Source organism: Helianthus annuus, chromosome 8 (assembly GCF_002127325.2).
Source record: "Helianthus annuus cultivar XRQ/B chromosome 8, HanXRQr2.0-SUNRISE, whole genome shotgun sequence".
NCBI lineage: Eukaryota > Viridiplantae > Streptophyta > Magnoliopsida > Asterales > Asteraceae > Helianthus > Helianthus annuus.
In genome coordinates, this window is record NC_035440.2 from 19,710,472 (window position 1) to 19,737,915 (window position 27,444).

General features: G+C 36.8%; 1 protein-coding gene across 3 annotated transcripts in view; it reads left to right on the forward strand.

Annotated features, from left to right (window-relative positions):
* Window positions 1-8,873: 8,873 nt before the first annotated feature.
* Window positions 8,874-27,444, forward strand: part of LOC110899111 (1,4-alpha-glucan-branching enzyme 1, chloroplastic/amyloplastic) — a 31,804-nt gene continuing 13,233 nt past the window's right edge. Inside the window, exons 1-13 of one of the 3 annotated variants that reach the window (XM_022145990.2) lie at window positions 8,874-9,035; window positions 9,869-9,991; window positions 10,233-10,434; window positions 11,265-11,334; window positions 11,435-11,704; window positions 12,284-13,190; window positions 13,665-13,781; window positions 14,612-14,674; window positions 14,757-14,864; window positions 14,944-15,113; window positions 15,854-15,935; window positions 16,315-16,431; window positions 16,504-16,952. In XM_022145990.2, the coding sequence (XP_022001682.1) occupies window positions 10,254-10,434; window positions 11,265-11,334; window positions 11,435-11,704; window positions 12,284-13,190; window positions 13,665-13,781; window positions 14,612-14,674; window positions 14,757-14,864; window positions 14,944-15,113; window positions 15,854-15,935; window positions 16,315-16,431; window positions 16,504-16,674 (2,256 nt within the window). In that variant the 5' untranslated portion in view covers window positions 8,874-9,035; window positions 9,869-9,991; window positions 10,233-10,253 and the 3' untranslated portion in view covers window positions 16,675-16,952. Of the gene's footprint in view, window positions 9,218-9,868; window positions 9,992-10,232; window positions 10,435-11,264; window positions 11,335-11,434; window positions 11,705-12,283; window positions 13,191-13,664; window positions 13,782-14,611; window positions 14,675-14,756; window positions 14,865-14,943; window positions 15,114-15,853; window positions 15,936-16,314; window positions 16,432-16,503; window positions 16,953-27,444 lie in introns of those variants that run through there. The other 2 variants (XM_022145988.2, XM_022145989.2) reach the window with 2 other exon arrangements.

Below are 27,444 nucleotides of genomic sequence, written 5' to 3' on the forward strand. Positions count from 1 at the left end.
AAACGTTGAGCACGTCGAACAGCACTTGCCATTGCCCAACGAATGTCAATAAGCTCCATTTCCTCGGGGTCTATCTGATCATAGTCTTCTTTTGTCAGATTTGTATTCCCGATCTTTCCAGCCACCAAACCTTCATAGGACTCTAGCACAGATGCCAGAAAAACCATTTGTTGCTTGGCCGACTCTTCATCAAAATTCTGTGCGTTCTTTAGATCTATCGCGATGTTACAAGAAAACTTCGCATCAGAATGATTTGCAGAAGACGTAGATCCACTGTGATAACCACTGTGGCTTCCGCTGCTTGAACTGCTTTGACTTTCTTTGTTTGCTGAAGAAACATTCTCAGCAGAAAATGCAGTTTTCGGAGAGGTAGCTTTCGGGATCAAGCTTTTTGGATAATACAGATCCAGATTCTGCTGATAGGATGAGTGATTGACTTTATACGTCTTTTTCAACTCTAGCTCATGACTCTCAAGTCTTTCAATCACCACATCTGGAGTCAGATTTGCTGGAGCAATAGTGTTCTTTAACATCAACGCATAATACCTCCAATCCATATCATCAGGTAATGAATCAAATAACTTGTCAACAAGTTCTTCATTTGGATAAGTGATGTCATGTCGTGCAAGCTCCAGCTTTAGATGACCGAACCGTTCAATCATTTTGCACACCGATTCATTCTTAAGACAACTAAACATGTCAAACTCTTTTTTTAAGCAATTTCGTCTTATTTTTTATAATCTCGTTACTCCCTATACACTTTTTTCTTGAGTTTTTCCCATAAGTCTTTAGCATTGGAGTAGTCTATCAACGAAATGATATCTTCCCGCACCGATTGAAACAATAATGCCACACACTTTTGCTCGGCGACAAAACCTTCAATTTCTTCAGCTGATCTCAATGCTTCACCATTCTTCTTTCCATTAGCATATCCAGTTTTCATACTTTTCCAGCTTGGAAAGGCGAATGCCATCAACCAATCTTCAAACTTTGTTGCCCACCTGCTGTAATCTTCTATAGCCATCAGCTTAGGAGGTTTGTTAAACGTTCCAAATGCACTTTCGGACTCCCAAGCTTCTTTCTTTTTTTCTTTAGGTTGATTCTCGTTTGTATTGTTCGATGTCGAATCGTTGTTTCCTGAACTTCCCGTGAATGCGTACATATCACTAAATGGATTCAAGAACATATCATCCATCGTGAACGTACCTGCAAAATCAGACAACACTTAGAAAAGCTTTGATTTAAAAAAATAACAGAACCACAAAAGCGATCCTGTTTGTACAGCTTGACAGAAAAGCAGATCAATAAATGTCCGAATACGCGGTCCAGACCACAATGTCCTTTCGAGCGGACCACAAAGTGTAAGTTCGAGCGAACTACAATTTGTCAGAAAAGCGATCCTACTATGTTCGTTCGAGCGGACCAGAATGTGTCCGTTCGAGCGGTTCAGCAATGTCAAATAAGCGATCCAAAGCGTGATCGTTCGAGCGGTTCAGAATATGATCGTTCGAGCGGTCCAAGATACGTCCGTTCGAGCGATCCTAATGGTAAAATTGTCCGAAAAAGCGATCCAAATTGTTATTTCGAGCGATCCTAAGGCTGAATTTCGAGCGATCCAAACCGATTGTCCAAATAAGCGATCCTAATGTCCGAAAAAGCGATCGACTATTTTTAACCAGTTTTTATCATTTTTAGTCCGTATTTTCACCTGATTCTTTCTAGGGTTTGTTAATAGTGAGTTTTACACGTTATACTCGAAATTCAGACAATTTTGACCGTTGGAACCACTAGAAACTGAAAAAGTATGAGAGAAAGTGAGTAGAAAAGAGAGATTTCTGCAGATCTATGCTGTCGTAGTATGAACTCCTCGTCCTGAGCTCTGATACCACTTGTTGGACCGTTCTATGACCCTAAAAGTCAGTCGAAGTAGTTCATCTTCATGTATGAAGGCGGAATCAACATTTATGAAGTTACAACAGCTTATCCTTTCAATTCCTTATCTTTCTATTGCTTTCTGATGAAATTTAGGCAGAGTTTCAGCACCGTAGCACACACATACATCGTTACCACTAATGAACCGCTCCACCCTATATATATACTAATCTTGGGTCGCTCATAAGACAGGCCTAATGAGCGATCCAGATCACTTGTCCTAAAAGCGATCCAGGGTGATGACATAAAAGCGGTCCAAGACAATACACTACCATATAAGCGATCCTAACCTTGTCTAACCTAATATTTACACTTTGACCCCCTATTGACCAATATTGACTTCAGACTTTTTGTAGACGCAGTCAACAGACATTTCGTGCATCAACAATATTTAACTGAGTGGTGCCAGTGCAAACAAAAAGTCAAGTTGGGGGTGCCGGGTGTCAAAGTGTTAGTTGCGGGTGGCAACGGCCAAAGGCCGATAGTTGCGGGTGATAAAATCCAATAATCCTTTAAATAAAAGTGGTAAAAAAAACTTAAGATCATGAAGTTATGAATTGGTTGAACTAACTAGAACTTAGACCCGCGCGTTGCGGCGAAACTTTTAAACCAAACAAAAAGTAGAAGTAAAAAAAGATTAAACTACAAATATATACTAAAACATAAACATTAACGTAAAAAAGAAAAGTTATGTCGATTTTTTTTAAAATCTAGCTTCCTACTTCTAACAAATATATATGTTATATAATTTTAGAAATCTTATTATGATAACATCAATTAAGTGTTGAACTAATAAAAAGTCTGAACCATTAAGTGTTGAACTAGTAAAAGGTCTGAACCATTAAGAGCCAGTATAATGCTTAACCGTTTAGAGGCAAATGTCTGACCAATTCAGATTAGAGGTTTTGACTATTCAGACTCATTATAATGCTTAACCATTCAGACATCTGCTCGCAAAACAAACAGTCTAAACCATTAAGTGCTAAACTAATAATGAGTCTGTAACACCCCAAAATTCGAATTATTAAATTCGTTAGCATGTTACCATGTTTAATAAAATGAGATACAATAACTAAGTTATTAAACTTAATTAAATGCATAATAAATAAGTTAGGGAATGAAGTTTGTAGCATTTATGATGATAAGTTAAACTTGAGAGACTTAGGGTGCCAAACTTGGAAAGCTTAATTTATTAAAACAAAAACCACACACACACACTAGGTGTGTGCGTGCGATTGAACAGGAGAAAGGGTAAGTGGTGTGAACCCTAACCCACAAGAAATCATCAAATTGGAAAGGGATTTGAGGGTTAAATGGATGCATGAACTAAGATTTATGATCACTCAAGCGTTCTTGACACCAAGTAAGTTGAATCTAATGTTTTGGTGATGTTTGATGAAGTGGGTTATGTGTAATCCGTGAATGTATTATGAAATTGAACTTAAATGTTAGTTAATATCAACGTGTGGAAGTTGTAATATGCTTAATTTTGATTATATTGATGAGTTGGGATAAAACCCACTTAGAATGTGTAGGAAGATGAAGTTTAGTGAAGATTTATGATGAATTGTGTAATGTTAATGTTAGAGTTGTGTTATAGAAAGTAGTTAGATAGATAATTTGATATAAAACATATGATGCTTGGTTATGATAATGATTTGTGAAAGATTATGTTAATCTATGGATGAACTAGGAAGAATGTGCTTTAATTAGTTGTACAATGTGCACTAAATGGTGTACGCACACCAAATGTATGATGAAATGTCTAAGTGTAGTTAAGATGTAAGATTGTATGAAATGGCTTGATATATATGAATGAGATGAGGAAATGATGTAATTAGTAGTATACTAACTTGGAAAATGTGCTTTAGATAGAACTCATACAAGAATTCGGGTTGAATGTATGTCTTAGTCAAGACTATGCATTAGGGACTTGTACGTTGTGTTTAATATCACTAGGTGATTATGTGATGGTAAGCACATTTGCATCGTGAGTAAGAGATGTATAGAGTGTCATTGATATAACATAAATGACGTTACGGATATATGTCGATAAGTCGGAAGTTCATATGATAAACCGTTGACTTCTGAAAGTCAACTAATCATAGGAAGCATAATTTAACTTGTTGTTGTAAAGGTAGGATATTAGGATGTAGTACGGTACATGTTACATCAATACGCGTTATATGGAATGACATGGTGAATTATATGAGTTTGAAAGGATGTGAATTTGGGTATATGTCTTATGCTTGCTAGAATCGACTAATGAAAGTCAAATGGGAAATATGCATTTGATATGATCGTTAACATGCTTAATCATGTATGCTAATAAGAATGTGATTGCGATGATGTGAAAGTATAGGGATCATATCAAGACGGATGGAAGCATGGAAGGTTAACGGATCAAAAGGAGGCAAGATAACGGATGCGAATACGGACGCTAAGGTAAGTGAATTCTGGAATCACTTCTCATGTTATTTAAGTAAGGTTAGGAATTAGTTATATCAACATGATAATTGAATTCAAGTAAGGTTTTACAAATATGGTTGTGGTGAATGATAGTTAGATGTGATAATGTGGACATAAGATGTAAGGAAAGGAAAGCAAGATTTAAGTTTAAAGTGCTTGAATCCTTTAGCGGGTTACAATACGTTTACACGTAGAAATTGATAATGGGCGCATAAACTTCATGATGCCCGGGTATTAGGGGACATTCATGGTTATGAAGTTAGTACGAAAATTGATAGTAATCACACAAGTTTGTGGATTAAAACATGAACGGGTCGAATAAGTGAAAACGGGTATATAAATCCGAGAGCTTTAAGTTAAGATTTTCCTTAAACCGGATGTTGGATTTCAAGTTCATATGATAAAATGTAAATTTACAAGCATGTAGAAAGAAACGGGAGGTTAAACGGGTAAACGGTTTAAAAGTTACGCAAGTTTTAGCGTTTTCGGACGACGAAACGGATCTGCAGAAAAATGGCAAAATTAGGGGTCGTCGCCGACGCCCCTATGGCCGTCGCCGACGCCCTGTGCATTTTCAGTTTTTGTCCGACGCCCTAATGCACTGTCTACGCGAAGTGAACCGACGCGAGGTATCGCACGGTCGTGCACTTGGGCCGCACGGTCGTGCATTTCCGAGTAAATCAATGCATTGGCTTGTGCACTGCCAGCGCTCCTGACGTCGTAGGTACCGCACGGTCGTGCGCTTTGGACGCACGGCCATGCGTCAGCTGCAAGTTAAATTAAAGGTGCAGAATTCATTCGAATCAGTCCCGTAACCTATAAGGAGTCCCAAAATGTATTCTAAACTCATTGTAGAGTGTTTATGAGATGCGATGAGCGTGTACGCAAGCATAAAATGGAACGAATTAAGTATAGAGGCATGTGTAAGTATAAGTATGGATTTATCTACATGATTAGTAAAAAGGGAATCCATAGGCAAACGCGTCTAGGAATGTATGTATGTGAGTAGGTATGTATGTATGCAGGTATGTATGCATGTAGGTATGTGAGTACGTATGTGAAGACGTAACTATGTGTGTATGTAAGTAGATGCGTATGTATGCAAGTAAAGGTATGTATGTATGTGCGTAGTTATGTATGTATTGTATACGTGGTTTCAATACATTTAAGTATTGACGTTATTAACAGTGTGCCTCGAGAATGAAATGTAATGCAGGTACATTATTGAAGTTTCGCCAAGGATTAGACACCTGGATGGATGATTAAATCTAGAAAGATAACGGGATGGAAAGTATATGTGGATAGAACGTAACGAGACTACATGATTAAGAATCTTGTTTGTATATAATGTATTCTAATGTTGCGAATGTATGTGGTGGGTTCAGGTTGTACGAATCGCAGATTATCATTACAAGGAGTAGCGATCAAAGACCGAGTCACAGGATAGATTGTACGGGAATGCTTGATTATGTAATTTGATAAACATAAGTTATGCTTTTATTTTATTAAATGAGTACGAAGGATGCATATATTGTAAAAGAGTTATTTTAAAATGAACTTTCAAGTAAATAAAAACATTTATAATGAAAGAAATTTTATGGTACGTATTTCCGCTGCGTCTTTTCAGTTAAAGCGTGTTAGGGTCTTACAGAGTCTGAACCATTAAGAGATAAACAAATAGTTGCTAAGATAATGAAAGGGATATAAATGCTATTATTCCTTTTCTTTTAAGTTTTTTTCTTTTTAGTTAATTTGTTATTCTTTTCAACCGATAATTAGTAAACATAAAATATTGCAAAGTAACTTCTTAATCATTGTTTTATTCTTTTAAACTGATTATTATTAACATTAAAAATTGCAAAGTAATTTGCCAATCATTGTTTAAAGGGTCACTATTTAGCATATTTTTTTGTATTAGTTCTTAAATATACCTTGATTTTTCATCAAGTCATTAAGAAACTTCTTTTGTTTTACTTTTATATAAGAAATTAGTTACATTTTAATTTCTTATTTATATAAGTCTATTATTAAATATATAAGATTAATCTTTAGATGATTAAATTTTAATAACTTCAAAACACGTATGAGTATTAACCTACTTTTATAAATTACCTTTTACCCAATAGTAAAAGAATTGTGATGAATTGATTAAATTTCTTCAAATATATAAAATTCAAAACACGTATTCAAGTAAAAGAATTCAACACCTTCTAAAAGTTTATCGATTTCACCAAAAGGAATCACAATATTGCACTCGTCCACCGGACCACCACACTCATGGTCAACGTCATAGTCGTCGACGCCGCCAACATCAGAACTATCACAATCAACAATCTCAATCGATACTGCTCACACCACCACCATGTAGGTGTCTTTTTCCCAAATGTGTAATGGCCCATGGGATAGATGTGATACACCGTTGGTACCTAATAGCAACGGAAATCCAACCGTTCTGAACGACTTGCTAATTATGTGACATATGTGTGTAAAGTTTCGACGTTGACTTATGCTTGTGAACTCATGCATAGTTTCACAATAACAATCATTTCATAACACGACCCTTTATAATTTTCATATTATGCTTTACATAAAGTTAATTTACAAAACCAACGCTTGTATAGGTATGCACATGTCTCACTATTGGGCCTCCCTAAATTAGGAGTGCTCAACACTAGTTCCCAGTGCTCAATATCTCATTATGATTTAAAAAAAATAGGAACGTGTTGCACCACTGAGGCATCCTCGGTCATTGGAGGGCTTATCGCTAGTTCCTTAGTAACAACCTCCACATTTACTTGTACTGGTGTTACAAGCAAATATCATAGTTTTGAAAAACAATTCACAATGTACCACATTATACTGATATACAATCTGTAATGATGACTCAAAATCGACACCATGAGACTCACATAGGTATACCATATTGGGAAAACAATCATGATACTCACATATAATTTGTAGCAATGACTCACGATTGACACTATGAAACTCATATACAATTTGTAATGACAACTCACATTTGACACCACGAGACTCACATACAATTTGTAATGATGACTCACAATTGACACCAATAGACTCACCTTAGTTGTAGCGTGTGTCTATGTTCTATGAACATGGTTTGAATTCATGTCAAGAGTTTAAGTAATCCTGGGTTAGGTAACATGTGGTTATATTACCCGTAATGGTTTGAATTCCTATCAAGGGTTTAAGTAATCCTAGGTTAGGTAAGAGGTGATTATATTACCCCTAATCACCATGGCTAATATCGAGTAACGTTACATTATTTAGGCATGGTTGATCAGCCTATGCCTAGCTAAGGTTAGGCTACCCAATACCTAACCTGATCATGACCCTAAGATCCTGCCTATAGTAAACAATCCTAGACTATCAGACAAAACCATACCTAGTTAACTATCTACGAAAATTGATGCAGAGTTCCCTCGACTTGTGCACCAAAGATAACTAGCTCGCAACACCTAAGTATCGCAAGCTTAGGAATCTCCTACCAAAGAAGCGTTCCCGTTCAATTCAACGTACTAAATAAGAGCTAAGGTCACCTTTTCACAGGTTGGGTTCGGCACCCTTAGCGGGCTGCTAAGGATATGGTAGTGGTCCCCACTGCTAATTAGTTAGCATACATGTATTTGCGTCACATTATTGCTTTTCTCACCACATAGCAAACTGCTAAGCATGGGGTAGCAATTCATTAAGTCCTATTTCACATTATGCTCACCGAGACACCCTAGTTTCACGTGTTATAGCTCCGGTAACTTATTTCTTAGTACAAGATATGTCCATTTGAAGTTTGGGTCTTTCCTATCTTAATTGTCATGTTACATCGCTTGTTGTAGTGTGACGGTTTGGGATGGGTGTTACATTAGATAACTTTTTGAACCGTGTATAACTCATTTTCAAATTAAAGTATTTTGTGGGTATACAGTTTTAACCACACGAGTCTTAAAGTTCAACAAGAACAATAATGTATATTTGTGTGAAAACATTTACAAAAACATGCCAAAAACTTCATTTTATAGTTAGGAAATCTATAAAACGTTTTGTTGGAATGATCTAACTCTTCACGAAATAGTGTATCAATTGACAGTTACAATTGTTAATAAGTTTTCAGTTATATCAACAATTTCATCAAACGAAAAAACCATCATTTTAATCTAAGTCACTTATGGGGCAAGTTACGGCTGATGCACACTTACTATTGATAGCAATTGCTATCACCCTCAGTTATTAGTGGTGGTGGGTGTGGGTTTAGATTTTAGATTCTTAGACACTTGTCACTCTATAAAGTCTGTCATCAGAACATCAAAGTTAAATTATTACATTACACTTTAATAATACTCGACAGCTTCACAGACAAACAACACACATAAAAACATTCTATAAGTGACTAAATATTAGATTTTTTCTTTTGCCATTTTATAATTATAGCATATGCCTTGCTTCCCTTCTCTTCTCGTACCAAACAAATAAAACCATCATGAAAATATCAAAAGTAAGAAAAACAGCATATGCTTTCCTTTCAGAATTCGATGTGGGTCACTACTGCAAATCCCTGTAAAATATGTATTTTTCCCAATGTCTCTTAACAACCAAATCATCTGGATTTATTCAACCAGGTCAGTGCTTTTTTAACGGCCCTCATTAAATCTTCACTCAAATCATATGATCATATCACCCTTTAAAATTAAAACCTCTGTTACTGTGTGTGTGTGTGTGAAATTGTGCCATGATGTATGCTTCTTTGGGTATGCTTGATCTTGGAAGTTTAACACAATTCTCTAGTAAAGATTCTTCACTGGTAAAGAAAGTTCTTTAATTTCTTGATTTCTGAATTGGGTTTTGCTTTGTTTAGGGTTTTAAATCAAGATTCTTTATTGGTTTCTCAAGATTTTCTTGGGCTTTTGAATGGTTTTGAATTTGATCATTGGTTATGTGATTTAGGGTTTAATCAAGGCTCATGTTTGCTCATTGTTGATGCAAGTGATTAATATATAATTTGTCCTTTTCTTTTAGTCAAAAAGTTTTCTAGGGTTTCAGTCAAGATTCCTTATTATTTTCAAGATTCTTTTTTTGGTTTCTTGAACTTTTTTTTTCTAGTTTTTGGCATTTGGGTTGATTTTTCTCACTGCATATGTTTTTGCTGCAAATGGTTAGTGTGCAATTGAGGTGTCTATACTTTGACTGTTGCAGTCAAACTGGTTATTTTTCAAATTCACATAACATGTGTTTTTACCTGAAATTCAAATGTAAAAAACTTTGTTCTTAGGTTCATTTTCATAAGTTTTCATTAACGCGCTTCTTTTTCTCCAAATGAAAGCAAAAATTTGTTAAATTCTGGATTATACAGTCACTGGTTTGACCACGATAGTCAAATATTTCTCACTGCCGATAGTATAACTTAATATGTTTGTTACCTGTATTTGCATAACAATGTCTAATCCCGTTACAGGCTACTGGAAGTAACTTGTTTATCAGTTCACAACAGCTTCCGAAACTTAGTGTGGGACCCGGAAAACTGCTGGTCAGTTCAAGACATATTCATACCCGAAGATTATTATTAAGTCGAACTAGGGTATGATTTCGGTCCACTGTATTTCCCTACCTTTTTCGTTGAAATTGTTTAGGATTTGCACTTATTTTTAGCTAAAATGACTCATTAGCCCATTGTCATTGCTACAACTTAATTAATGCTATCAACTCTGGCCTGCAATATTTCCTTACTTTGTCTTTATCAAAGGGTATAAGTGACATTTGATCAAGTTGTTCGTCAAGTTGAAAAACCCTTGAGCTTAACTTGGTTTATTTGTTCTCAGGCAAAGCATGATCACACGGTCATGACTGATGACCTTTCAGCAACGAAAAACATCAAATCAGACATGAAAAATTTAAAAATTTTGGATCTAGATCCTGGTTTAGAACCGTACAAAGATCACTTTGAGTATAGGATGAAAAGATTTTCTGAACAGAAAATGCTTATTGATCAATATGAAGGAGGTCTTGAAGATTTTGCTAAGGGTAAGAATGCAGAATTCTAAATGTCTAAGCTACACTTTAATTGATGACAATAGGGGGGGGGGGGGGGGATTAGCTTTACAGGAAACATGATCAAATGGTTTGAACATCACCCAAAGTGTATTTTAAAGCGTAAAACTTCCAACATTTAAAAAAGAACTATATATTATTAAAAGAGTGAATTTCAAGGATTGTCCTTAATCTTTATACCCATTTTCAGGCGTTGTCCTTTATGTTCAAAATTGACGAGTTTTGTCCTTTATGTTTTCATATCATACACGTTTTGTCCTTTAGGCCTAACCCAGTTAGTTTTTTCAGTTAAATTTTGTCATATGCTTTACACATGAGGGCATTTTTGTCAATTCAAAGGTAAGTTCAATGGCAGATTTGCAGCGCAAAGCTTCTGCAACCTTTGAATTGACAAAAATGTCCTCATGTGCAATGCACATGACCAAATTTAACTGAAAAAACTAACTGGGTAAGGCCTAAAGGACAAAACGTGTATGATATGAAAACATAAAGGACAAAACTCGTCAATTTTGAACATAAAGGACAACGCCTGAAAATGGGTATAAAGATAAAGGACAATTCTTGAAATTCACTCTTATTAAAACTGTATAGTTATTATGATTATATACTTATTTGACACTCTAATCGCTTGTAAGTTTTTGGACAAAAAGTGTTTCGGGACAATCCAACCCAACACAAAAGTACAAAACAAAAGTTACCATTTTGACCCGTTACTCAACCCGCCCGACACACCTATTACTGTTAAGTTATATATTCAGTTCCAGCACTCGTAAGTCTTTTTACTAATCACTGACATGCCTTAGGTTATTTAAAGTTCGGGCTCAATAGAGAAAACGGGAGCATTATCTACCGTGAATGGGCCCCAGCTGCCGAGTATGTTATTCACATAACGTTAAACGTCCTCATATAATCTTTCAGCCGTAAATTATTCGTTCAAGATTCTGATATATACGTTTGCTGTATGAATGAGCAGGGAAGCACAGCTGATCGGGGATTTTAACGGGTGGGATGGATGGAACCACAAGATGGAAAAAGATCAGTTTGGAGTATGGACTATCAAGATTCCCGATGTCAATGGCAGTTCGGTAATTCCTCACAATTCAAGGGTTAAGTTCCGATTCAAGCACAGCAATGGAGTTTGGGTTGATCGGCTTCCAGCTTGGATAAAGTATGCCACTGTTGACTCTACCAGATTTGCTGCCCCTTATGACGGCGTTTACTGGGACCCACCACCTTCAGAAAGGTAAAAAGTCTTGCTCATATTATACATTTATACCATTACAATATTAGTATAAACGAACCAAATGTTCGGCGAACAGTTCGTGAACCGTTTGACGGGAAGTTCGTTTGTGTTCGTTCGTTTATTAAACAACCGAACACGAACAAGAAATTCCTTTCGTTTAGTTAAATGAACGAACATGAACAAAGACTGCGTTCGTTCATTTATGTTCGTGAACGTTCGGTAACGTGTTCGTTTGTGTTCGATAACTCATTAGTGTTTTTAGTTTTTATATTTTATTTAAATACTTCAAGATTCTGACAAATAAAATATTTAGTAAGTGTCAGTGTACTATATATTCTGTTCAAGAACGCTTGTTTGTGTTCGTTTGTTTCCATTTGTGTTCATCAATGTTCATTGCCTAAAATTAACAAACAAACACAAACAATCTCGTTCGGTAAGTGTTCATGCACAGTTCCTGAACATATATATTTATTAACAAACGATGTTCTTTCGGTTCGTTTGCAGCCCTACTAATACTGGATTTGACCATGTTGACTTGAGGTGGAAATTTTAAACGTGTTATTGAAATATTTCGTGCAGGTATGAATTTAAGTTTCCCCGTCCACCAAAACCGGAGGCCCCAAGAATATATGAGGCTCATGTCGGGATGAGTAGTTCTGAACCCCGAGTGAATTCATATCGTGAATTCGCAGACGATGTTTTACCTCGTATTCGGGCTAACAACTATAACACAATCCAATTAATGGCCATAATGGAGCATTCTTATTACGGTTCATTCGGTTATCACGTTACAAACTTTTTTGCCGTTAGTAGTAGATCAGGAACACCCGAAGACCTAAAATACTTAATCGATAAAGCACATAGTTTAGGTTTACGGGTGTTAATGGATGTTGTTCATAGCCATACAAGTAACAACGTCACAGACGGGCTCAACGGTTTTGACGTGGGCCAGCCCACACAAGATTCCTACTTTCATACTGGGGAACGCGGGTATCATTCCCTTTGGGATAGTAGACTTTTCAATTATTCGAACTGGGAAGTTCTTCGTTTCCTTTTATCTAATTTACGATGGTGGCTTGACGAGTTCAAATTTGACGGGTTTCGGTTTGATGGGATAACTTCCATGTTATATCATCATCACGGAATCAACATGGCGTTTAGTGGGGATTACAATGAGTACTTTTCGGAATCGACTGATGTCGATGCTGTTGTGTATATGATGCTTGCGAATTGTTTGATTCATTCGTTGTTGCCGGAAGCAATGGTGATTGCGGAAGATGTTTCCGGGATGCCAGGCCTTGGTAGGCCTGTTGACGAGGGTGGAATCGGGTTTGACTTTCGGTTGGCTATGGCGATTCCTGATAAATGGATTGATTACTTGAAGAACAAGAGTGATGACGAGTGGTCAATGAATGACATAACGAGAACTTTGACTAATCGAAGGTACACTGAGAAATGCGTTGCTTATGCAGAGAGTCATGATCAGGTAATAAGAATTACTTAACGGTCGAAATGGGTCGGTTCGATGTTGGATTGACCCTAAACACTTTATGCTCAAAAAGTCAACTTTTTATTTAGTTTATAAATGGGGGGGGGGGGGGTAGTGCACGGTCCTCCCAACCGCCGGAGTGATCCCACTCCGGGAACCGCTACCCGACCAAGCTAGCTCCGCGATGAATTCCCCTTGCCGAGTTCTTACCCTGGGCGACATATGCCACTCCCAAGACTCGAACCCGGTACCTCTGGGAAGAGGTGGGTGTCGGTGGCCAACTGGGCCACCCCAGTTGGTTTAGTTTATAAATGGTTCATGTGTCATATATGATAACAAAAACTATTATTTCGGTAATAATCTATTTTTTTTTTGAATAAATGGGAAGTTCTATGCGCTAAAATACAATTTGGGTAACTTTTGACCCGTTTCCTTACGGTCGATTGTGTATTTAATTGTTGTGGGTTGCAGTCGATTGTAGGAGACAAGACAATTGCATTTTTGCTTATGGACAATGAAATGTATTTTGGGATGTCTTGTTTGAAAGAGGCTTCACCAACTATTGACCGTGGGATTGCGCTTCACAAGGTTTGTTTTCCTCATTTTTGTTTTACATGTTGTAAACACTCGGTCCACCATTGATGACGTTACACTATAATTTGTCATCCATGTGTTCTAAGGACAAGAAGGCCACTTTGACTTTTTTGGGTCAAACCTATTACCTATAAGACTAAATCGATCTACATGCTTTATTTCTTATAAGTTTTATTATACTCATCAAAATATCTTAAAAGCGCATGTTGATTTTGAAACTGAAAATAAACTTTTTTGAGTACGTAAAGTAAAAGACTCGATGTACAAAGAATACAAATGTTCATATCTACATATACATATATAGAAAGTATATCGTACAAAATGCCTTAACGTACGAGCGTACACTATGGCAAGTTCGCACGTTATAAACCTAGAAAGGAAATCTCTCATGTTGTAAAAAACCAAAGATCACATGTTATAAAAAAAAGTTCGCATTAAAAAAAAAATTGCATGTTAAAAAAATATCGCATGTTAAAAAAAACCAAAATCGCATGTTCAAAAAAAAAGCGCATATTGATACTATGCAGCGTACATTAAGGCAATTTGTACAATAACCGGCCTCTATATATATATATATAGAGGCCAGTTAACGTACATCACGTACGACAGATAATTACGCACGTTCATTTGAAAATCACGCACGTTATAAACTAAAAAACCCAAATCACGCATGTTGGAAAACATTAATCACGCACGTTATACACATAATCACGCACGCTGTCGTACGTGATGTACGTTAAGCAGTAATGTATTTTACACTTTTCCTATATATATATATACACATATATATTTGAACTAATTCATATCAAGATTGTGTGTTGCAGATGATTCATTTTTTAACGATGGCACTGGGAGGAGAAGGCTACCTTAATTTCATGGGAAACGAGGTAAACTTACAAACATATATGTATATATTTATGTATTTCTTGCTCATGTGTAACGTATTAATATTTTCGAGTTTTGTTACAGTTTGGCCATCCTGAGTGGATCGATTTCCCGAGAGTAGGAAACGATTGGAGCTACGATAAGTGCAGACGCCAATGGGAACTTGTTGATACAGAGCACTTAAGATACAAGGTTTGTATTTTTCTTTATCTAATTGTATGATTAAAGTTGATCACATTTATAAATCGATCCCGTGAGTTTTCAAATGCAGTTCATGAACGAATTTGATAGAGCTATGAACTTGCTCGATGAAAAGTTTTCCTTCCTCGCATCAACCAAACAGATCGTGAGCAGCGCGGATGAAGAAGACAAGGTTATCGTGTTTGAAAGGGGAGATCTAGTGTTTGTTTTCAATTTCCATCCCGATAACACGTATGACGGGTATGTACATCTTTACCCTATGCATGCAAATTGCAATATTTGTAGTTTAATAAAGGGTTTGATCGTTAGTCAAATGTCAAAAACGTCCCTTTAACTAGGGGTGTTAAACAGGTCGTGTTCGTGGGTTGGCGGGTTTAACCCGACCCGAACCCGAAAATTTTAGACGAACCTGAACCCGACCCGAACCCGAAAATTGTGTCATACATATGAACCCGAACCCGACCCGAATATTCTCAGTCTGACCCGAACCCGACCCATTCGACCCGAAATTTTTTATTTTTTAATTTTTTTCAGAAAATTAATATATTAAAATTAACATCTACTACGAAAAAACACAAATTTATATAATAAAATTACATTAAAATTATGAAATATTATGTCAATTTCCCTTTTTAAGTTATATTTATGACATAAAATTACACACCTAATCAACTTATGAAATAAAACATATTGTAAAAATATAATTTTAATATAAATGGGTTAAACGGGTCAATCTGCCAACCCGACCGGGTTGACCCGAACCTGACCCGTTTAACTAAACGGGTTCAACCTGAAACTGACCCGAACCCGTTTAGACTAAATCCAAACCCACGAATTTCGTGTTAGGTTCGTGTCGTGTTTTCGGGTCGTGTCAGAAATTCACACCCCTACCTTTAACAATATAGGGAATTCTTGTTGACCAAACTTACAAAATCAATACCGTGGGTAAATTGGTAATTTAAAAGTATATGATACAACAGGTACAAAGTTGGTTGCGATTTACCGGGGAAATATAGAGTTGCTCTGGACAGCGATGCGTGGGAATTCGGTGGGCATGGAAGAGTAAGCAAATCTATTATTTTTAGATACATAGTTAACTCAGTTGTTTTCATTACTTTGTCCCGAAAACATTAACTGTCGGCTGACTCGTTAAACCCGGTTTTTCAAATTGTAAACCGTGGGCCGAACTGTATATATCCCAAACCGTCGGAACTAGTCGATTTGCTTCGGTTCAGTCGGTTTCAACATTTTATGACCACCACTAGATACTTGTGATATAATATTGTAACAATCAAAAGTCAAAAACTTTCTTGGTAGGTAATACGGTTTTGGGGATTTTGAACTTTGAACGAAAGCCCGTTAACTTTGAAAAGTCAATCTTGCACCCCATTTAAATAAAACGCAGTCTAAGTTAACTAGACGTTTCACTATTCTTGGTTAGGTTGGTCATGATGTTGATCATTTCACTTCGCCCGAAGGACTACCAGGAGTTCCGGAAACAAACTTCAATAACCGTCCTAACTCGTTCAAAGTTCTCTCACCGCCACGGACTTGTGTGGTAAAACATCCACCCACATTCTTTGTATACACACCTATTTTTCATGTTAATTAATTTTTTGATCTATGCAAGGTTTATTACCGGGTTGAAGAAGAAGACATTCTTGTTGAAACCGGGGTTGAAGAAGAAGAAACTCTTGTAGAAACCATGAAAATCCATGAAGCAACTCCTGCCACTGAAGGCAAAGCGCAAAGTTCAGAAATACCCGAGGAAGAAGACGATGAGGACGAGAGATTGATCTGAATAGTGAATATCATGGTTGCTTTTGGAGAATGCTAGGAGTTTATGGTTCACAATCGGCTTCATTTAAGTCGAGTCAAGCTCGAGTTTAAACACTTAAAAGTCTCATAAAGCTTTTTCTAGCCTTATTGAGATGGAAACTTATTATTTTTTTACCCTAGTGTACATGCATATTTACATAATTACCTTACTATCTATTCGAGTCGACTCAACCCGAGCTCAATGTATATTATCGAGTCAATTAATGCTAACCATGATTAATCTTATTATAATGTTGATAATAAAGCCGAGTTAGTCTCTCACGGCTCCTAAGGTGGGTAAATCTTGTTACGGGTCTTAAGTTAAATCACAAAAAAAAGTCAATTATTTGGAGTCGGTGTGGAGCCACATCAGATCGACCGGGTTGCAAATATGCTAAAATGTGAAGCAGGAACGTTCCCTTTTACATATCTTGGAATCCTGATCGGTGTTAACATGAAGCGAGCTAGGCATTGGCAACTGGTTTCTAAGTGGAAGGCGAAACACCTTTCATTCGCCGGAAGAGTAACACTGGCAAAACTGTTTTGGGTAGTTTACCATTCTATTATTTATCACTTTTCATGACTCCCAAAGTGAGAATTAATAAGCTCGAAAAAAAAGACGCAATTTTGTTTGGGGGAAACACGGCAATGGGCGCAAATTAGGTGGATTCGGTGGGACTTGATAACAAAACCCAAGAGCGGATGGCATAGGGATGGGGGTATGAAGGATTTCTTGAAAGTAGTCTCTGGATTTTCGCTCCGCCCAAGTGTAACTTCCTGTTATGGCGAGCCACTATGGGAAAGTGACATCCAAAAAAGGCCTTGTTTCGAGAGGAGTTGGACTTCCAGACACTTTATGTCCGAGATGCGGCATCATGGATGAAGACCCTAAACATATTTTTGTCTCCTGTATATTGGAGAAAAGCCTATGGTGGAACGTCTTTGTGTGGCTTTGGCTAAAACCTCCCAAGCATTATGATAACCTTAAGGATGTTCTGGATGCGGTGAAAAACAACCCGGGCAGCAAAATATGGAGGCGGCTCATGTACACAGTGGCAGTGGCAACAACTTGGAGGATTTGGCATGCCCGGAATGCTAAAGTCTTTGAAGATATGTAATGCAAATGTCTTTTCAAGGTAGTCTGCTATTAGACAATATATAATAACGTGTTAGTATAGGGTTAGAAGGGTAACACTATGGTCTATATAAACCATCTAATGTAACCCTAATCAGTAATCACAACTTATACAATACACTTCTCTGATTTAACTTGGTATCAGAGCTTAGGGCCGATCGCCCCACCACCACCACAAACAACAAGCGTTCGTTTTTTTTCCTCTTCTTCCTTTCTATTACTGCCTGTGGCCACCACCAAATACCATCTAATACAACCACAACCCAAATCCTAGTCAGTGCCGGACCTACAACCACCACCCCAAACCATAGCCGCCACGCCTACAACCATCACCACAAACCCTAGCCGCCGCCACTGCAAACCCTAGCAAATATGAAACCCTAGATCCGGTTTCAGTCGTCGCTGCTACAAACAAGTAGCCCTACTAGTTTCCTCCCTGACACCATAGAACGGGGCTGTTTCTACAATCCGAGAGAAGAATGACAAGGGGAAACAAAACCCCAAGGAAATGCGTTGTTTAAAGAAGCGGAACAACCCCTAGTTAGTGTCACCGGTAGGGAACACCGAGGTGTCACCGAAAAAAAATTGCGGGGTTCATGAAAAGCAAAATAAAAGGGTGAAGATAAAATGAACCGATGATAGGATGTGGCGTGTGACGGGCTAGGGCTGTTCAAAAAGCTCGCAGCTCGCTCGAAGCTCGCTCGGATTTAGCTCGGAAAAAGCTTGTTCATATGGCTCGGTTTAAAAGTGAGCCGAGCCAGCTCGGCTCGGTTAGAAAGTGAGCCAGCTCGGCTCGGTTTGGCTTGCTTGGTAGCTCAGCTCGGCTTAGTTCGGATTATTTTCTTCATAATATATTTATTTTTATATACATTATAATATATTACAAAAAAACTTGTTATTATTTATATATATTTAGGCTTGTAATTACCTTACTAATGAACTAATATTGTATTTTATTGAAATTGTAAAACTTATTTTTCGTTGTTAAATATGATTTTAACTTGTAATGTATTATGATAAACTTATTTTCAATATGTTTTTTTGAAGTATTGAATAATATTTTAGGCTAATTTTGAGAGTTATATATATTATATTTTTCTTTATAAAATCGAGCCAAACCAAGCCGAGCCCGAGCTTAGATTTTCAGCTCGGTTTCAAATCCGAGCCGAGCCAGCTCGGTTTATAATCGAGCCGAGTCCGAGCTTACCCTGGCTCGGCTCATGAACAGCCCTATGACGGGCTGAAGCAAGGCGAAGAAGAATGAAGACCACTATCTGTTTTTAATTTTCAAACAAAGTTGCTCATGCACTTTGTTTGTGGGGGGATATTAGACATAGTGTTATAGTATAGGGTGTCACGGCCCCGACCCGGTTTGACCCGTTTTAGGAGCCGCGGGACAGAAATCCCGTGATATCCATTTAATTGATTTTAGCAGCGGAAGTTTATCATCAGGATCTTTTTAAAGCTGAAAACTTTTCCTGATTATTTTATTTCACAACTCGGGATATAAACCCGGTAATTTACAATAACAGGATTTCACTGAGAAATCTTTATTTTTACAAAACATATTTCTTTATTTTATTATGAGCCACTTTCTTAAGCTTGAAATGCTCCCCAGCATTTTTCCTGCATTACAATAGATCACCTGAAACATGTTTGAAAAAGATTTTGTCAGCGGGAAATACTGAGTGAATCATCCTATTTAAAATGACTCGTTTATTATAATTTACAGTATTAAGAGAGATTACAATGTTTCTGATATCAACCAACTACCCACAATATTTGTCACTTGACCGAATCTGTGACTGTGGTCATATCACCATTGGCTGCCCCAATGAATGACGAATATCACTAAATTTTAGGTTCGCCCACCTAAAGTGATAACAACAGTAGTATTGTGCACAATACCCCACATACCGGCTGTAATTTGGTGATTACATAAACTTAATCACTGTAATTATAATTCTGAAAATAATTTGGAGTATTGTAAAACATTTAATAAAAAGAGAATGACTCACATTGCAGATTTAACACGGACAGAATATGGATTAGCCTTGTTAACCTAATTTAAATAACAATGCACACAAAACCGGGTTAGTGATCAATACAGCATTTACGATAACTCATGAGATCAAATTCTCACAACGAACGACAAAGTGCGATACTTAAACATTCATCGAATTAACGACAAACGACAAAGTATAACCCTAATGTGGGCGGCACTTAAACGTCCATTGGATATATTGATCGGTCGGAAAATGAATCGTAATAGCGATCGAGTTATTACCCTGTTTTGTGGCAGCACTTCGTAAATTAGTGTGTGGTGTGGACTGTTGTTGCTATAATTCGACGTACACAGAGAATTCTTACGTCGTTTTAACTTCAGAAAGCAAGTGCCAATGTCTGCTATTTATACTGATTTTTGGACACGCTTACGGACCGTATGCCATTTCCCTTACGGTCCGTAAGGGAAGCAGTCTAATTATATAGGCTAGCTGGGTTCGGGACTAGCCTTGCTGACTCAACTCTTAAACGAAATTCAATTTGGACAATGAATTTTTATTGATAATTATCACTAGGTTTATCCCCCCCTGAGTTTTAGGGGCCCTGATCCTGATTCCGATTGTTCTGAAAATTTTAGGGTTTATACAGAATCACTTGGGGGTCTCAATTAGGGTTTTCTTATTAACTAATTATATCCTAATTATTACTTTTTGTGAGAGTTGTTACATCCTCCCCACCTTTAAGAAAAATCTCGTCCTCGAGATTTATTGGAATAGATGAGGGTATTTCCGCTTCATTTCTGATTCTAACTCCCAAGTGTATTCTGGCCCTCTCTTTGAATCCCATTTGACTTTGACTAGCACTAGTCGTTTGTGTTTGAGAAACTTGATTTTCTTGTCTTCTATTTGCAGTGGTTTCTCTACAAATTTCAGCTTTTCATTTACCTCTATATCTTGAAGAGGTACTACGAGGGATTCGTCTGATAAACATTTCTTGAGGTTGGATACATGAAATATATCATGTACTCCAGCTAATTCTTCTGGTAGTTGTAATCGATAAGCAACTGGTCCTATACGTTGGATTACTGGAAATGGTCCTACGTATCTTGGGCTTAGTTTTCCTTTCTTACCGAATCGTACTACTCCTTTCCAAGGAGAGACTTTCAAAAGTACTTTGTCTCCTATCTGGAATTTTAGTGGCTTGCGGCGATTGTCTGCATAGCTTTTCTGGCGATCTCGAGCCGTCTTCAGTCTTTCTTTGATTCGAGTTATCTTGTCTGTGGTTTCTTGTACAATCTCTGGACCTGATAATTGACTTTCTCCTGTTTCTGCTCAACAAACTGGAGTTCTGCACTTGCGTCCATACAGTGCTTCGAATGGAGCAGCTTCGATGCTTGAGTGATAACTATTATTATAGGAGAATTCAATTAAGGGTAAATGGTTATCCCAATTACCACCAAAATCAATTACACATGCTCGGAGCATGTCTTCTAGAGTTTGGATCGTCCTTTCACTTTGCCCGTCTGTTTGTGGATGATATGCAGTACTGAGGTTTAGTCGAGTTCCCATTGCTTCTTGGAAGCTTTTCCAAAAATGGGAAGTGAACCGACTATCTCTATCTGATACAATGGAGAGTGGAACTCCATGTAAAGATACGACCTTATCTACATACAACTTTGCCAATCTTTCCATGCTAAAGGTTTCTTTCATAGGTAAAAAGTGAGCAGATTTGGTTAATCGATCCACAATTACCCAAATAGCATCGTTACCTTTTCTGGTTTTGGGTAACTTAGTAACAAAATCCATTGTTATAAGTTCCCACTTCCATACTGGAATTTCTAATTGTTGTAGTAGACCTGAAGGTTTCTGATGTTCTGCTTTAACTTGTGAACAAGTAAAACATTTAGAAACATATCTAGCTATATCCTTTTTCATTCCAATCCACCAGAAATTCTTTCTTAAATCTTGGTACATCTTATTATTTCCTGGGTGTATAGTATACCTAGATTTATGAGCTTCCTCTAAAATCTTAGATCTTAAATTTCCCTGCTTAGGTACCCAAATTCTGCTTTTGTGGAATTTCCAAATTCCATCATTTCCTTGTTCCAATTCTTTTATGTAACCTTTCATTCCTTCATCATCATCTTTGATTGCTGTTTCCTGAATCTCCTTCAATTGTTCCATTAAATCTACTTGTAGATTTATTCTAAGAGCACGGACTCGCTTTTGCTTCTCATGATACTTACGACTTAAGGCATCTGCGACTATGTTTGCCTTTCCTTCGTGATATTGAATATCACAGTCGTAATCACTCAGGATTTCCATGCATCTTCTTTGCCTCATATTTAACTCTTTTTGCCCAAATATATACCTTAAACTTTTATGATCTGTATAAACAGTAAACTTACTTCCATACAGATAATGTCTCCATATCTTAAGGGCAAAAATTATAGCTCCTAATTCTAAATCATGAGTCGTATAATTTTCTTCGTGCTTTTTCAATTGTCTTGAAGCATATGCAATGACCTTTTTGCGTTGCATAAGCACACATCCATATCCTAGTTTTGAAGCATCACAATATATTTCAAAATCTTCAGTTCCTTCTGGTAAGGCTAAGATTGGAGCATTTGTTAATTTCTGCTTCAAGATTCTAAAGGCTTCTTCTTGTTTAGGTCCCCCATTCAAACTTAATGGCTTTACAGGTTAGCTTAGTTAATGGTACAGCTATTTTGGAAAAATCCTTAATAAACCGTCTATAGTATCCAGCTAAACCTATAAAACTTCTAATTTCTATTGCGGTTTGCGGAACCTTCCAATTGGTAATTGCTTCTATCTTAGCAGGATCTACGTGAATACCTTCATGATTCACCATATGTCCTAAGAATTGCACTTCTTGTAGCCAAAATTCACACTTCGAGAACTTGGCGTACAACTTTTCTTTTCTTAACAAAGTTAAGAGTGCATGCAAGTGCTGACAATGTTCGTCCTGACTTTTTGAATAAATAAGTATATCGTCTATGAAAACAATTACAAATTTATCCAAATATGGTTTACAGATCCTGTTCATCATGTCCATAAATGCTGCAGGTGCATTAGTTAAGCCGAAGGGCATGACTGTAAACTCATAATGTCCATACCTAGTTCTAAAAGCAGTTTTAGGTATGTCTTCTTCTTGAACCTTTAATTGATGATATCCGGAGCGCAAGTCTATCTTAGAAAAGTACCTAGCGCCTTGCAATTGATCGAAAAGATCATCAATCCTAGGTAATGGGTATCGATTCTTAATTGTAACCTTATTTAGCTCTCTATAATCGATACACATTCTCATTGATCCATCTTTCTTTTTCACAAACAACACTGGAGCTCCCCAAGGGGATGAGCTAGGTTGTATGAATCCTTTGCTTAATAATTCATCTAATTGCTTCTTTAGTTCTAACATTTCGGTAGGAGCTAACCGATAAGGTGCCTTGGCTATCGGTGTAGTTCCTGGAATTAGATGAATCCTAAATTCTACTTCCCTATCTGGTGGTAATCCAGGTAAATCTTCTGGGAATATATCTAGGTATTCTGAGACTACAGGAATTTCCTTAAGTTCTTTACCCTTAGTACTAATGATTACTGAAATCATATATACTATTCCTTGTTTTCGTTCATAATTAGCAACTTTCATTACTGATATGAACTTCATGGGTTTACGCGGTTTATCTCCTGTAATCATGATTACTTCTCCAGTAGGTGTTTGAATTTCTATAGAGTTTTTATCACAAATGATTTGAGCATGGTTGGCTATTAACCAATCTATTCCTAACACAACATCAAATTCAGCTAATTTCATAGGTAATAGGTTTGCAGCAAATTTATGACCTGAAAGTTCTATTTCTACTTTTTGCAAAACCTGATTGATTTTTACTGAATTCCCATCTGCGGTTTCGACTGTAAAAATCTGCCTAATGTAGGTTAATGGTAACTTAAGAGCTTGGCAGAATAAAGTATTTATAAAACTTTGATTTGTACCCGAGTCAAATAATACTTTTGCGTATACGTTGTGAACTAGGAATGTACCAGCTATCACATCTGGAATGAGCTCGGCTTCTTGAGTGGTTAGCTGGAATGCCCTGACATTCTTCTTAGTAACTCCTTCGGTTGCCTTGGGTTTGTTGTCTACTGGTTTGACTAATTTAGGACATTCTGTTTTGAAATGTCCGGCTTCTCCACAATTGTAACAAATTATGGATTTCTTTCTGCAGTTTTCTTCACGATGTCCTATAGTTTTGCAAAAATTGCAAGTTATATTACATCTTCCGAAATGTTTCTTTTTGCAAGTTTTGCAGAATGGCAGAGTTGAAGATTGCCCTGCTCCTCTTTTCTTGAAATTACCACTATTACCCACCCGAAATCCTTGGGTAATTTTCTGAGCTAGTTCCTTTTTCCTGTCTTCATCTCTTGTGCGTACCAGTTCATCAGTTAGGGTGTTAGCTAATTCTACTGCATCGTCAATAGTGCGAGGTCTCGCAGCTTTAACGATATTGCGAATTTCGCTAATTAATCCCCAAATATAGCGAGAAATGAGTACCGGTTCTGGCGAAGCCAGTGTTGGTACCACTCTAGCATATTCAAAGAATGTCGAAGTATAACCGCGACAATCTACACCTATCATCCGATGATTTAGGAACTTATTTGCCATTTGTTCCTTTTCATACTCAGGACAGAATTTTCTTTCTACCAGATTCTTAAATTCTTCCCAAGTCATAGCATAAGCCCTATTTCTTCCTTTAGCTTGTAACACAGTGTTCCACCATTCGAGTGCTCCTTCTTTAAAAAGATTTGATGCGTACATAACCTGATCATTTTTGGCACACTTACTTATTGCAATTACTGCTTCGGTTTTCTCTAACCAACGCAGTGAGGCAGTTGCCCCTTCATTGCCTGCAAATTCAGTGGGTTTACAAGCAAGGAATTCTTTGAAAGTGCAACCAGGTGTTGCAGCTTTCAGTTTCTTAGGGAGCGGCGTGTGCTGGGATTCATTATCATGATTAACATGATTATTGCCCCCGTTTATACTATTACTGAAGTTATCTTCAGAAATACGTTTACTAGGAACGATGTGTTGCGGTTCGATTGGACTTTTCACAGCAGCAACGATTGTTGGAATAGCATTGGCTATCCCTTGAGCAACAATATTTTCAATATCTTGCCTAGTCATATATTGATCCCCTGGATGTTGCTCTAATTGATTAACCTCATTTACCGATTCATTACCAATGTTTGCCATCTGATAATATATATAATTTTTTATTAGTATCTGATAAATAGCAACTATAAAGAAAACAATCAGATAATAAATAGCAATTATAAAAAAAACAATCAAATAATTTACAATACACGTATAGTCAAAACTATCGATTTCTCGGTTCCATTTTATATCGGTTATAATATGCATCACTACACACCCATATCTTACAAAGTTTTATTCGTAGTTATTTACAGACTGATTTTACTATTACTTTTGCTACATAACTATAGTTTTACCATCCTACTATCTTTCATCACTTGTCGTCCTAAAAACGAAATTCCCTTTCATCATACTTCCAGGCAATTTGTCCCCCTATCTCCCTGATTCTATTTCCTGCATCCATCAATTCTTCACCAAAATGGCGAAGTTCAGCCATATTTTCATTACTCATTGGTGGATTAGGTAGGGGTTCTGGATCGAATTGTGGAAGAAAGGAATAAGGATCGTTGACAATATTTTGAAATTGCCAATCATTCGTCCACCATTCGTCCATTCCTACAGGTTGGGAATGAATTATTGGTTCTGGGATTGCTGGTTCAAAATTCATAGGGAGTTGATTTTCAATAGGATAGGTAAAAATATTAGTATTAACAGGCTGAATAGTCTCACAGCTTGCTAATAGAAAATCTATTTCCTCCTGAAAAGTTATTCCCTGGTTTTGATTGGAGCTCTCCCCAATTTCCATCTGAGTTAGTCTAGAACCTTGTCCAACTTCCATTTCTATTTCCTTAGAATATTCCTCAAACTGCATTCCCATTTGCCTAGAATCTTCCTTGACTTCAGTTTCCATCTCCTGCTGTTTAGAATTTTCCTTAGTTACAGTTTCTTTTCCTTTTCCAAAGGATTGTTTATTTAGGAAGTTTTGTAGCTGGCTTTTTCCTACGTATACGACTCCCCCATATATAATTCTTTCTTTTCTTTCGTTTTGGCTTTGTCAAAGGTGGAGCATTGAATTCTACAGGTTGTTCCACATCAGGAAAATATTCAGTAATTTCTTTGGAAACTTCTATATTCACCGGGTAAAGATTGAGGTTCTGAAAGGCTTCAGATATCCCACTCATGCTGTGTAGCATATATACAAAATGCACAAAAATGCTAAGGCAAAATTTTGGAACAAAGTTTAACAAATAAACACTAAAGTTTTATTGCACACTATTTGTACAAAATAACAGGAAAGAACACACTCAGATTTATTTATTTATTTACTGGGAAATGTTATTACTAGACTTAGGGTGTTTAAAGATCTGCATGTTCTGCTACAGTGGCTAGCATATACAAATTTGCCCATTTCTCATCTAGCTTGTCTTCCCAAGGTGATTTATTGATTAATTCCTGGGTTTCCTTTTTAATCTTCTTTTCTCGGATTTGCTCTTTACTTTTCTTAATAATCATACTCTTTTTTCTAGGAGAAAGTGGTTTCTCATATTGTGCTTTTCGCATAAATATTCCTTCTTCAGAAATTGCAGGGAGTTTTGAAGATTTGGTTTGGGATGAACTTCCCTCTTCGTTGACTGACCTATCTAATTTAAGATAGATATTTAGCAGTTTTTGCTTACCCATACTGTAACTAACAAATAGTCAGTTTAATAAAACACATAATCACATAATAGTAATCAGGAAAATTAAGTATTTCTAAATACTTAATTAGCTTAACTCAGTGGCTCTGATACCACCTTTTTTCTGTCACGGCCCCGACCCGGTTTGACTCGTTTCAGGAGTCGCGGGACAGAAATCCCGTGATATCCATTTAATTGATTTTAGCAGCGGAAGTTTATCATCAGGATCTTTTTAAAGCTAAAAACTTTTCCTGATTATTTTATTTCACAACTCGGGATATAAACCCGGTAATTTATAATAACAGGATTTCACTGAGAAATCTTTATTTTTACAAAACATATTTCTTTATTTTATTATGAGCCACTTTCTTAAGCTTGAAATGCTCCCCAGCATTTTTCCTGCATTACAATAGATCACCTGAAACATGTTTGAAAAAGATTTTGTCAGCGGGAAATACTGAGTGAATCATCCTATTTAAAATGACTCGTTTATTATAATTTACAGTATTAATAGAGATTACAATGTTTCTGACATCAACCAGCTACCCACAATATTTGAAACTTGACCGAATCTGTGACTGTGGTCATATCACCATTGGCTGCCCCAATGAATGACGAATATCACTAAATTTTAGGTTCGCCCACCTAAAGTGATAACAACAGTAGTATTGTGCACAATACCCCACATACCGGCTGTAATTTGGTGATTACATAAACTTAATCACTGTAATTATAATTCTGAAAATAATTTGGAGTATTGTAAAAC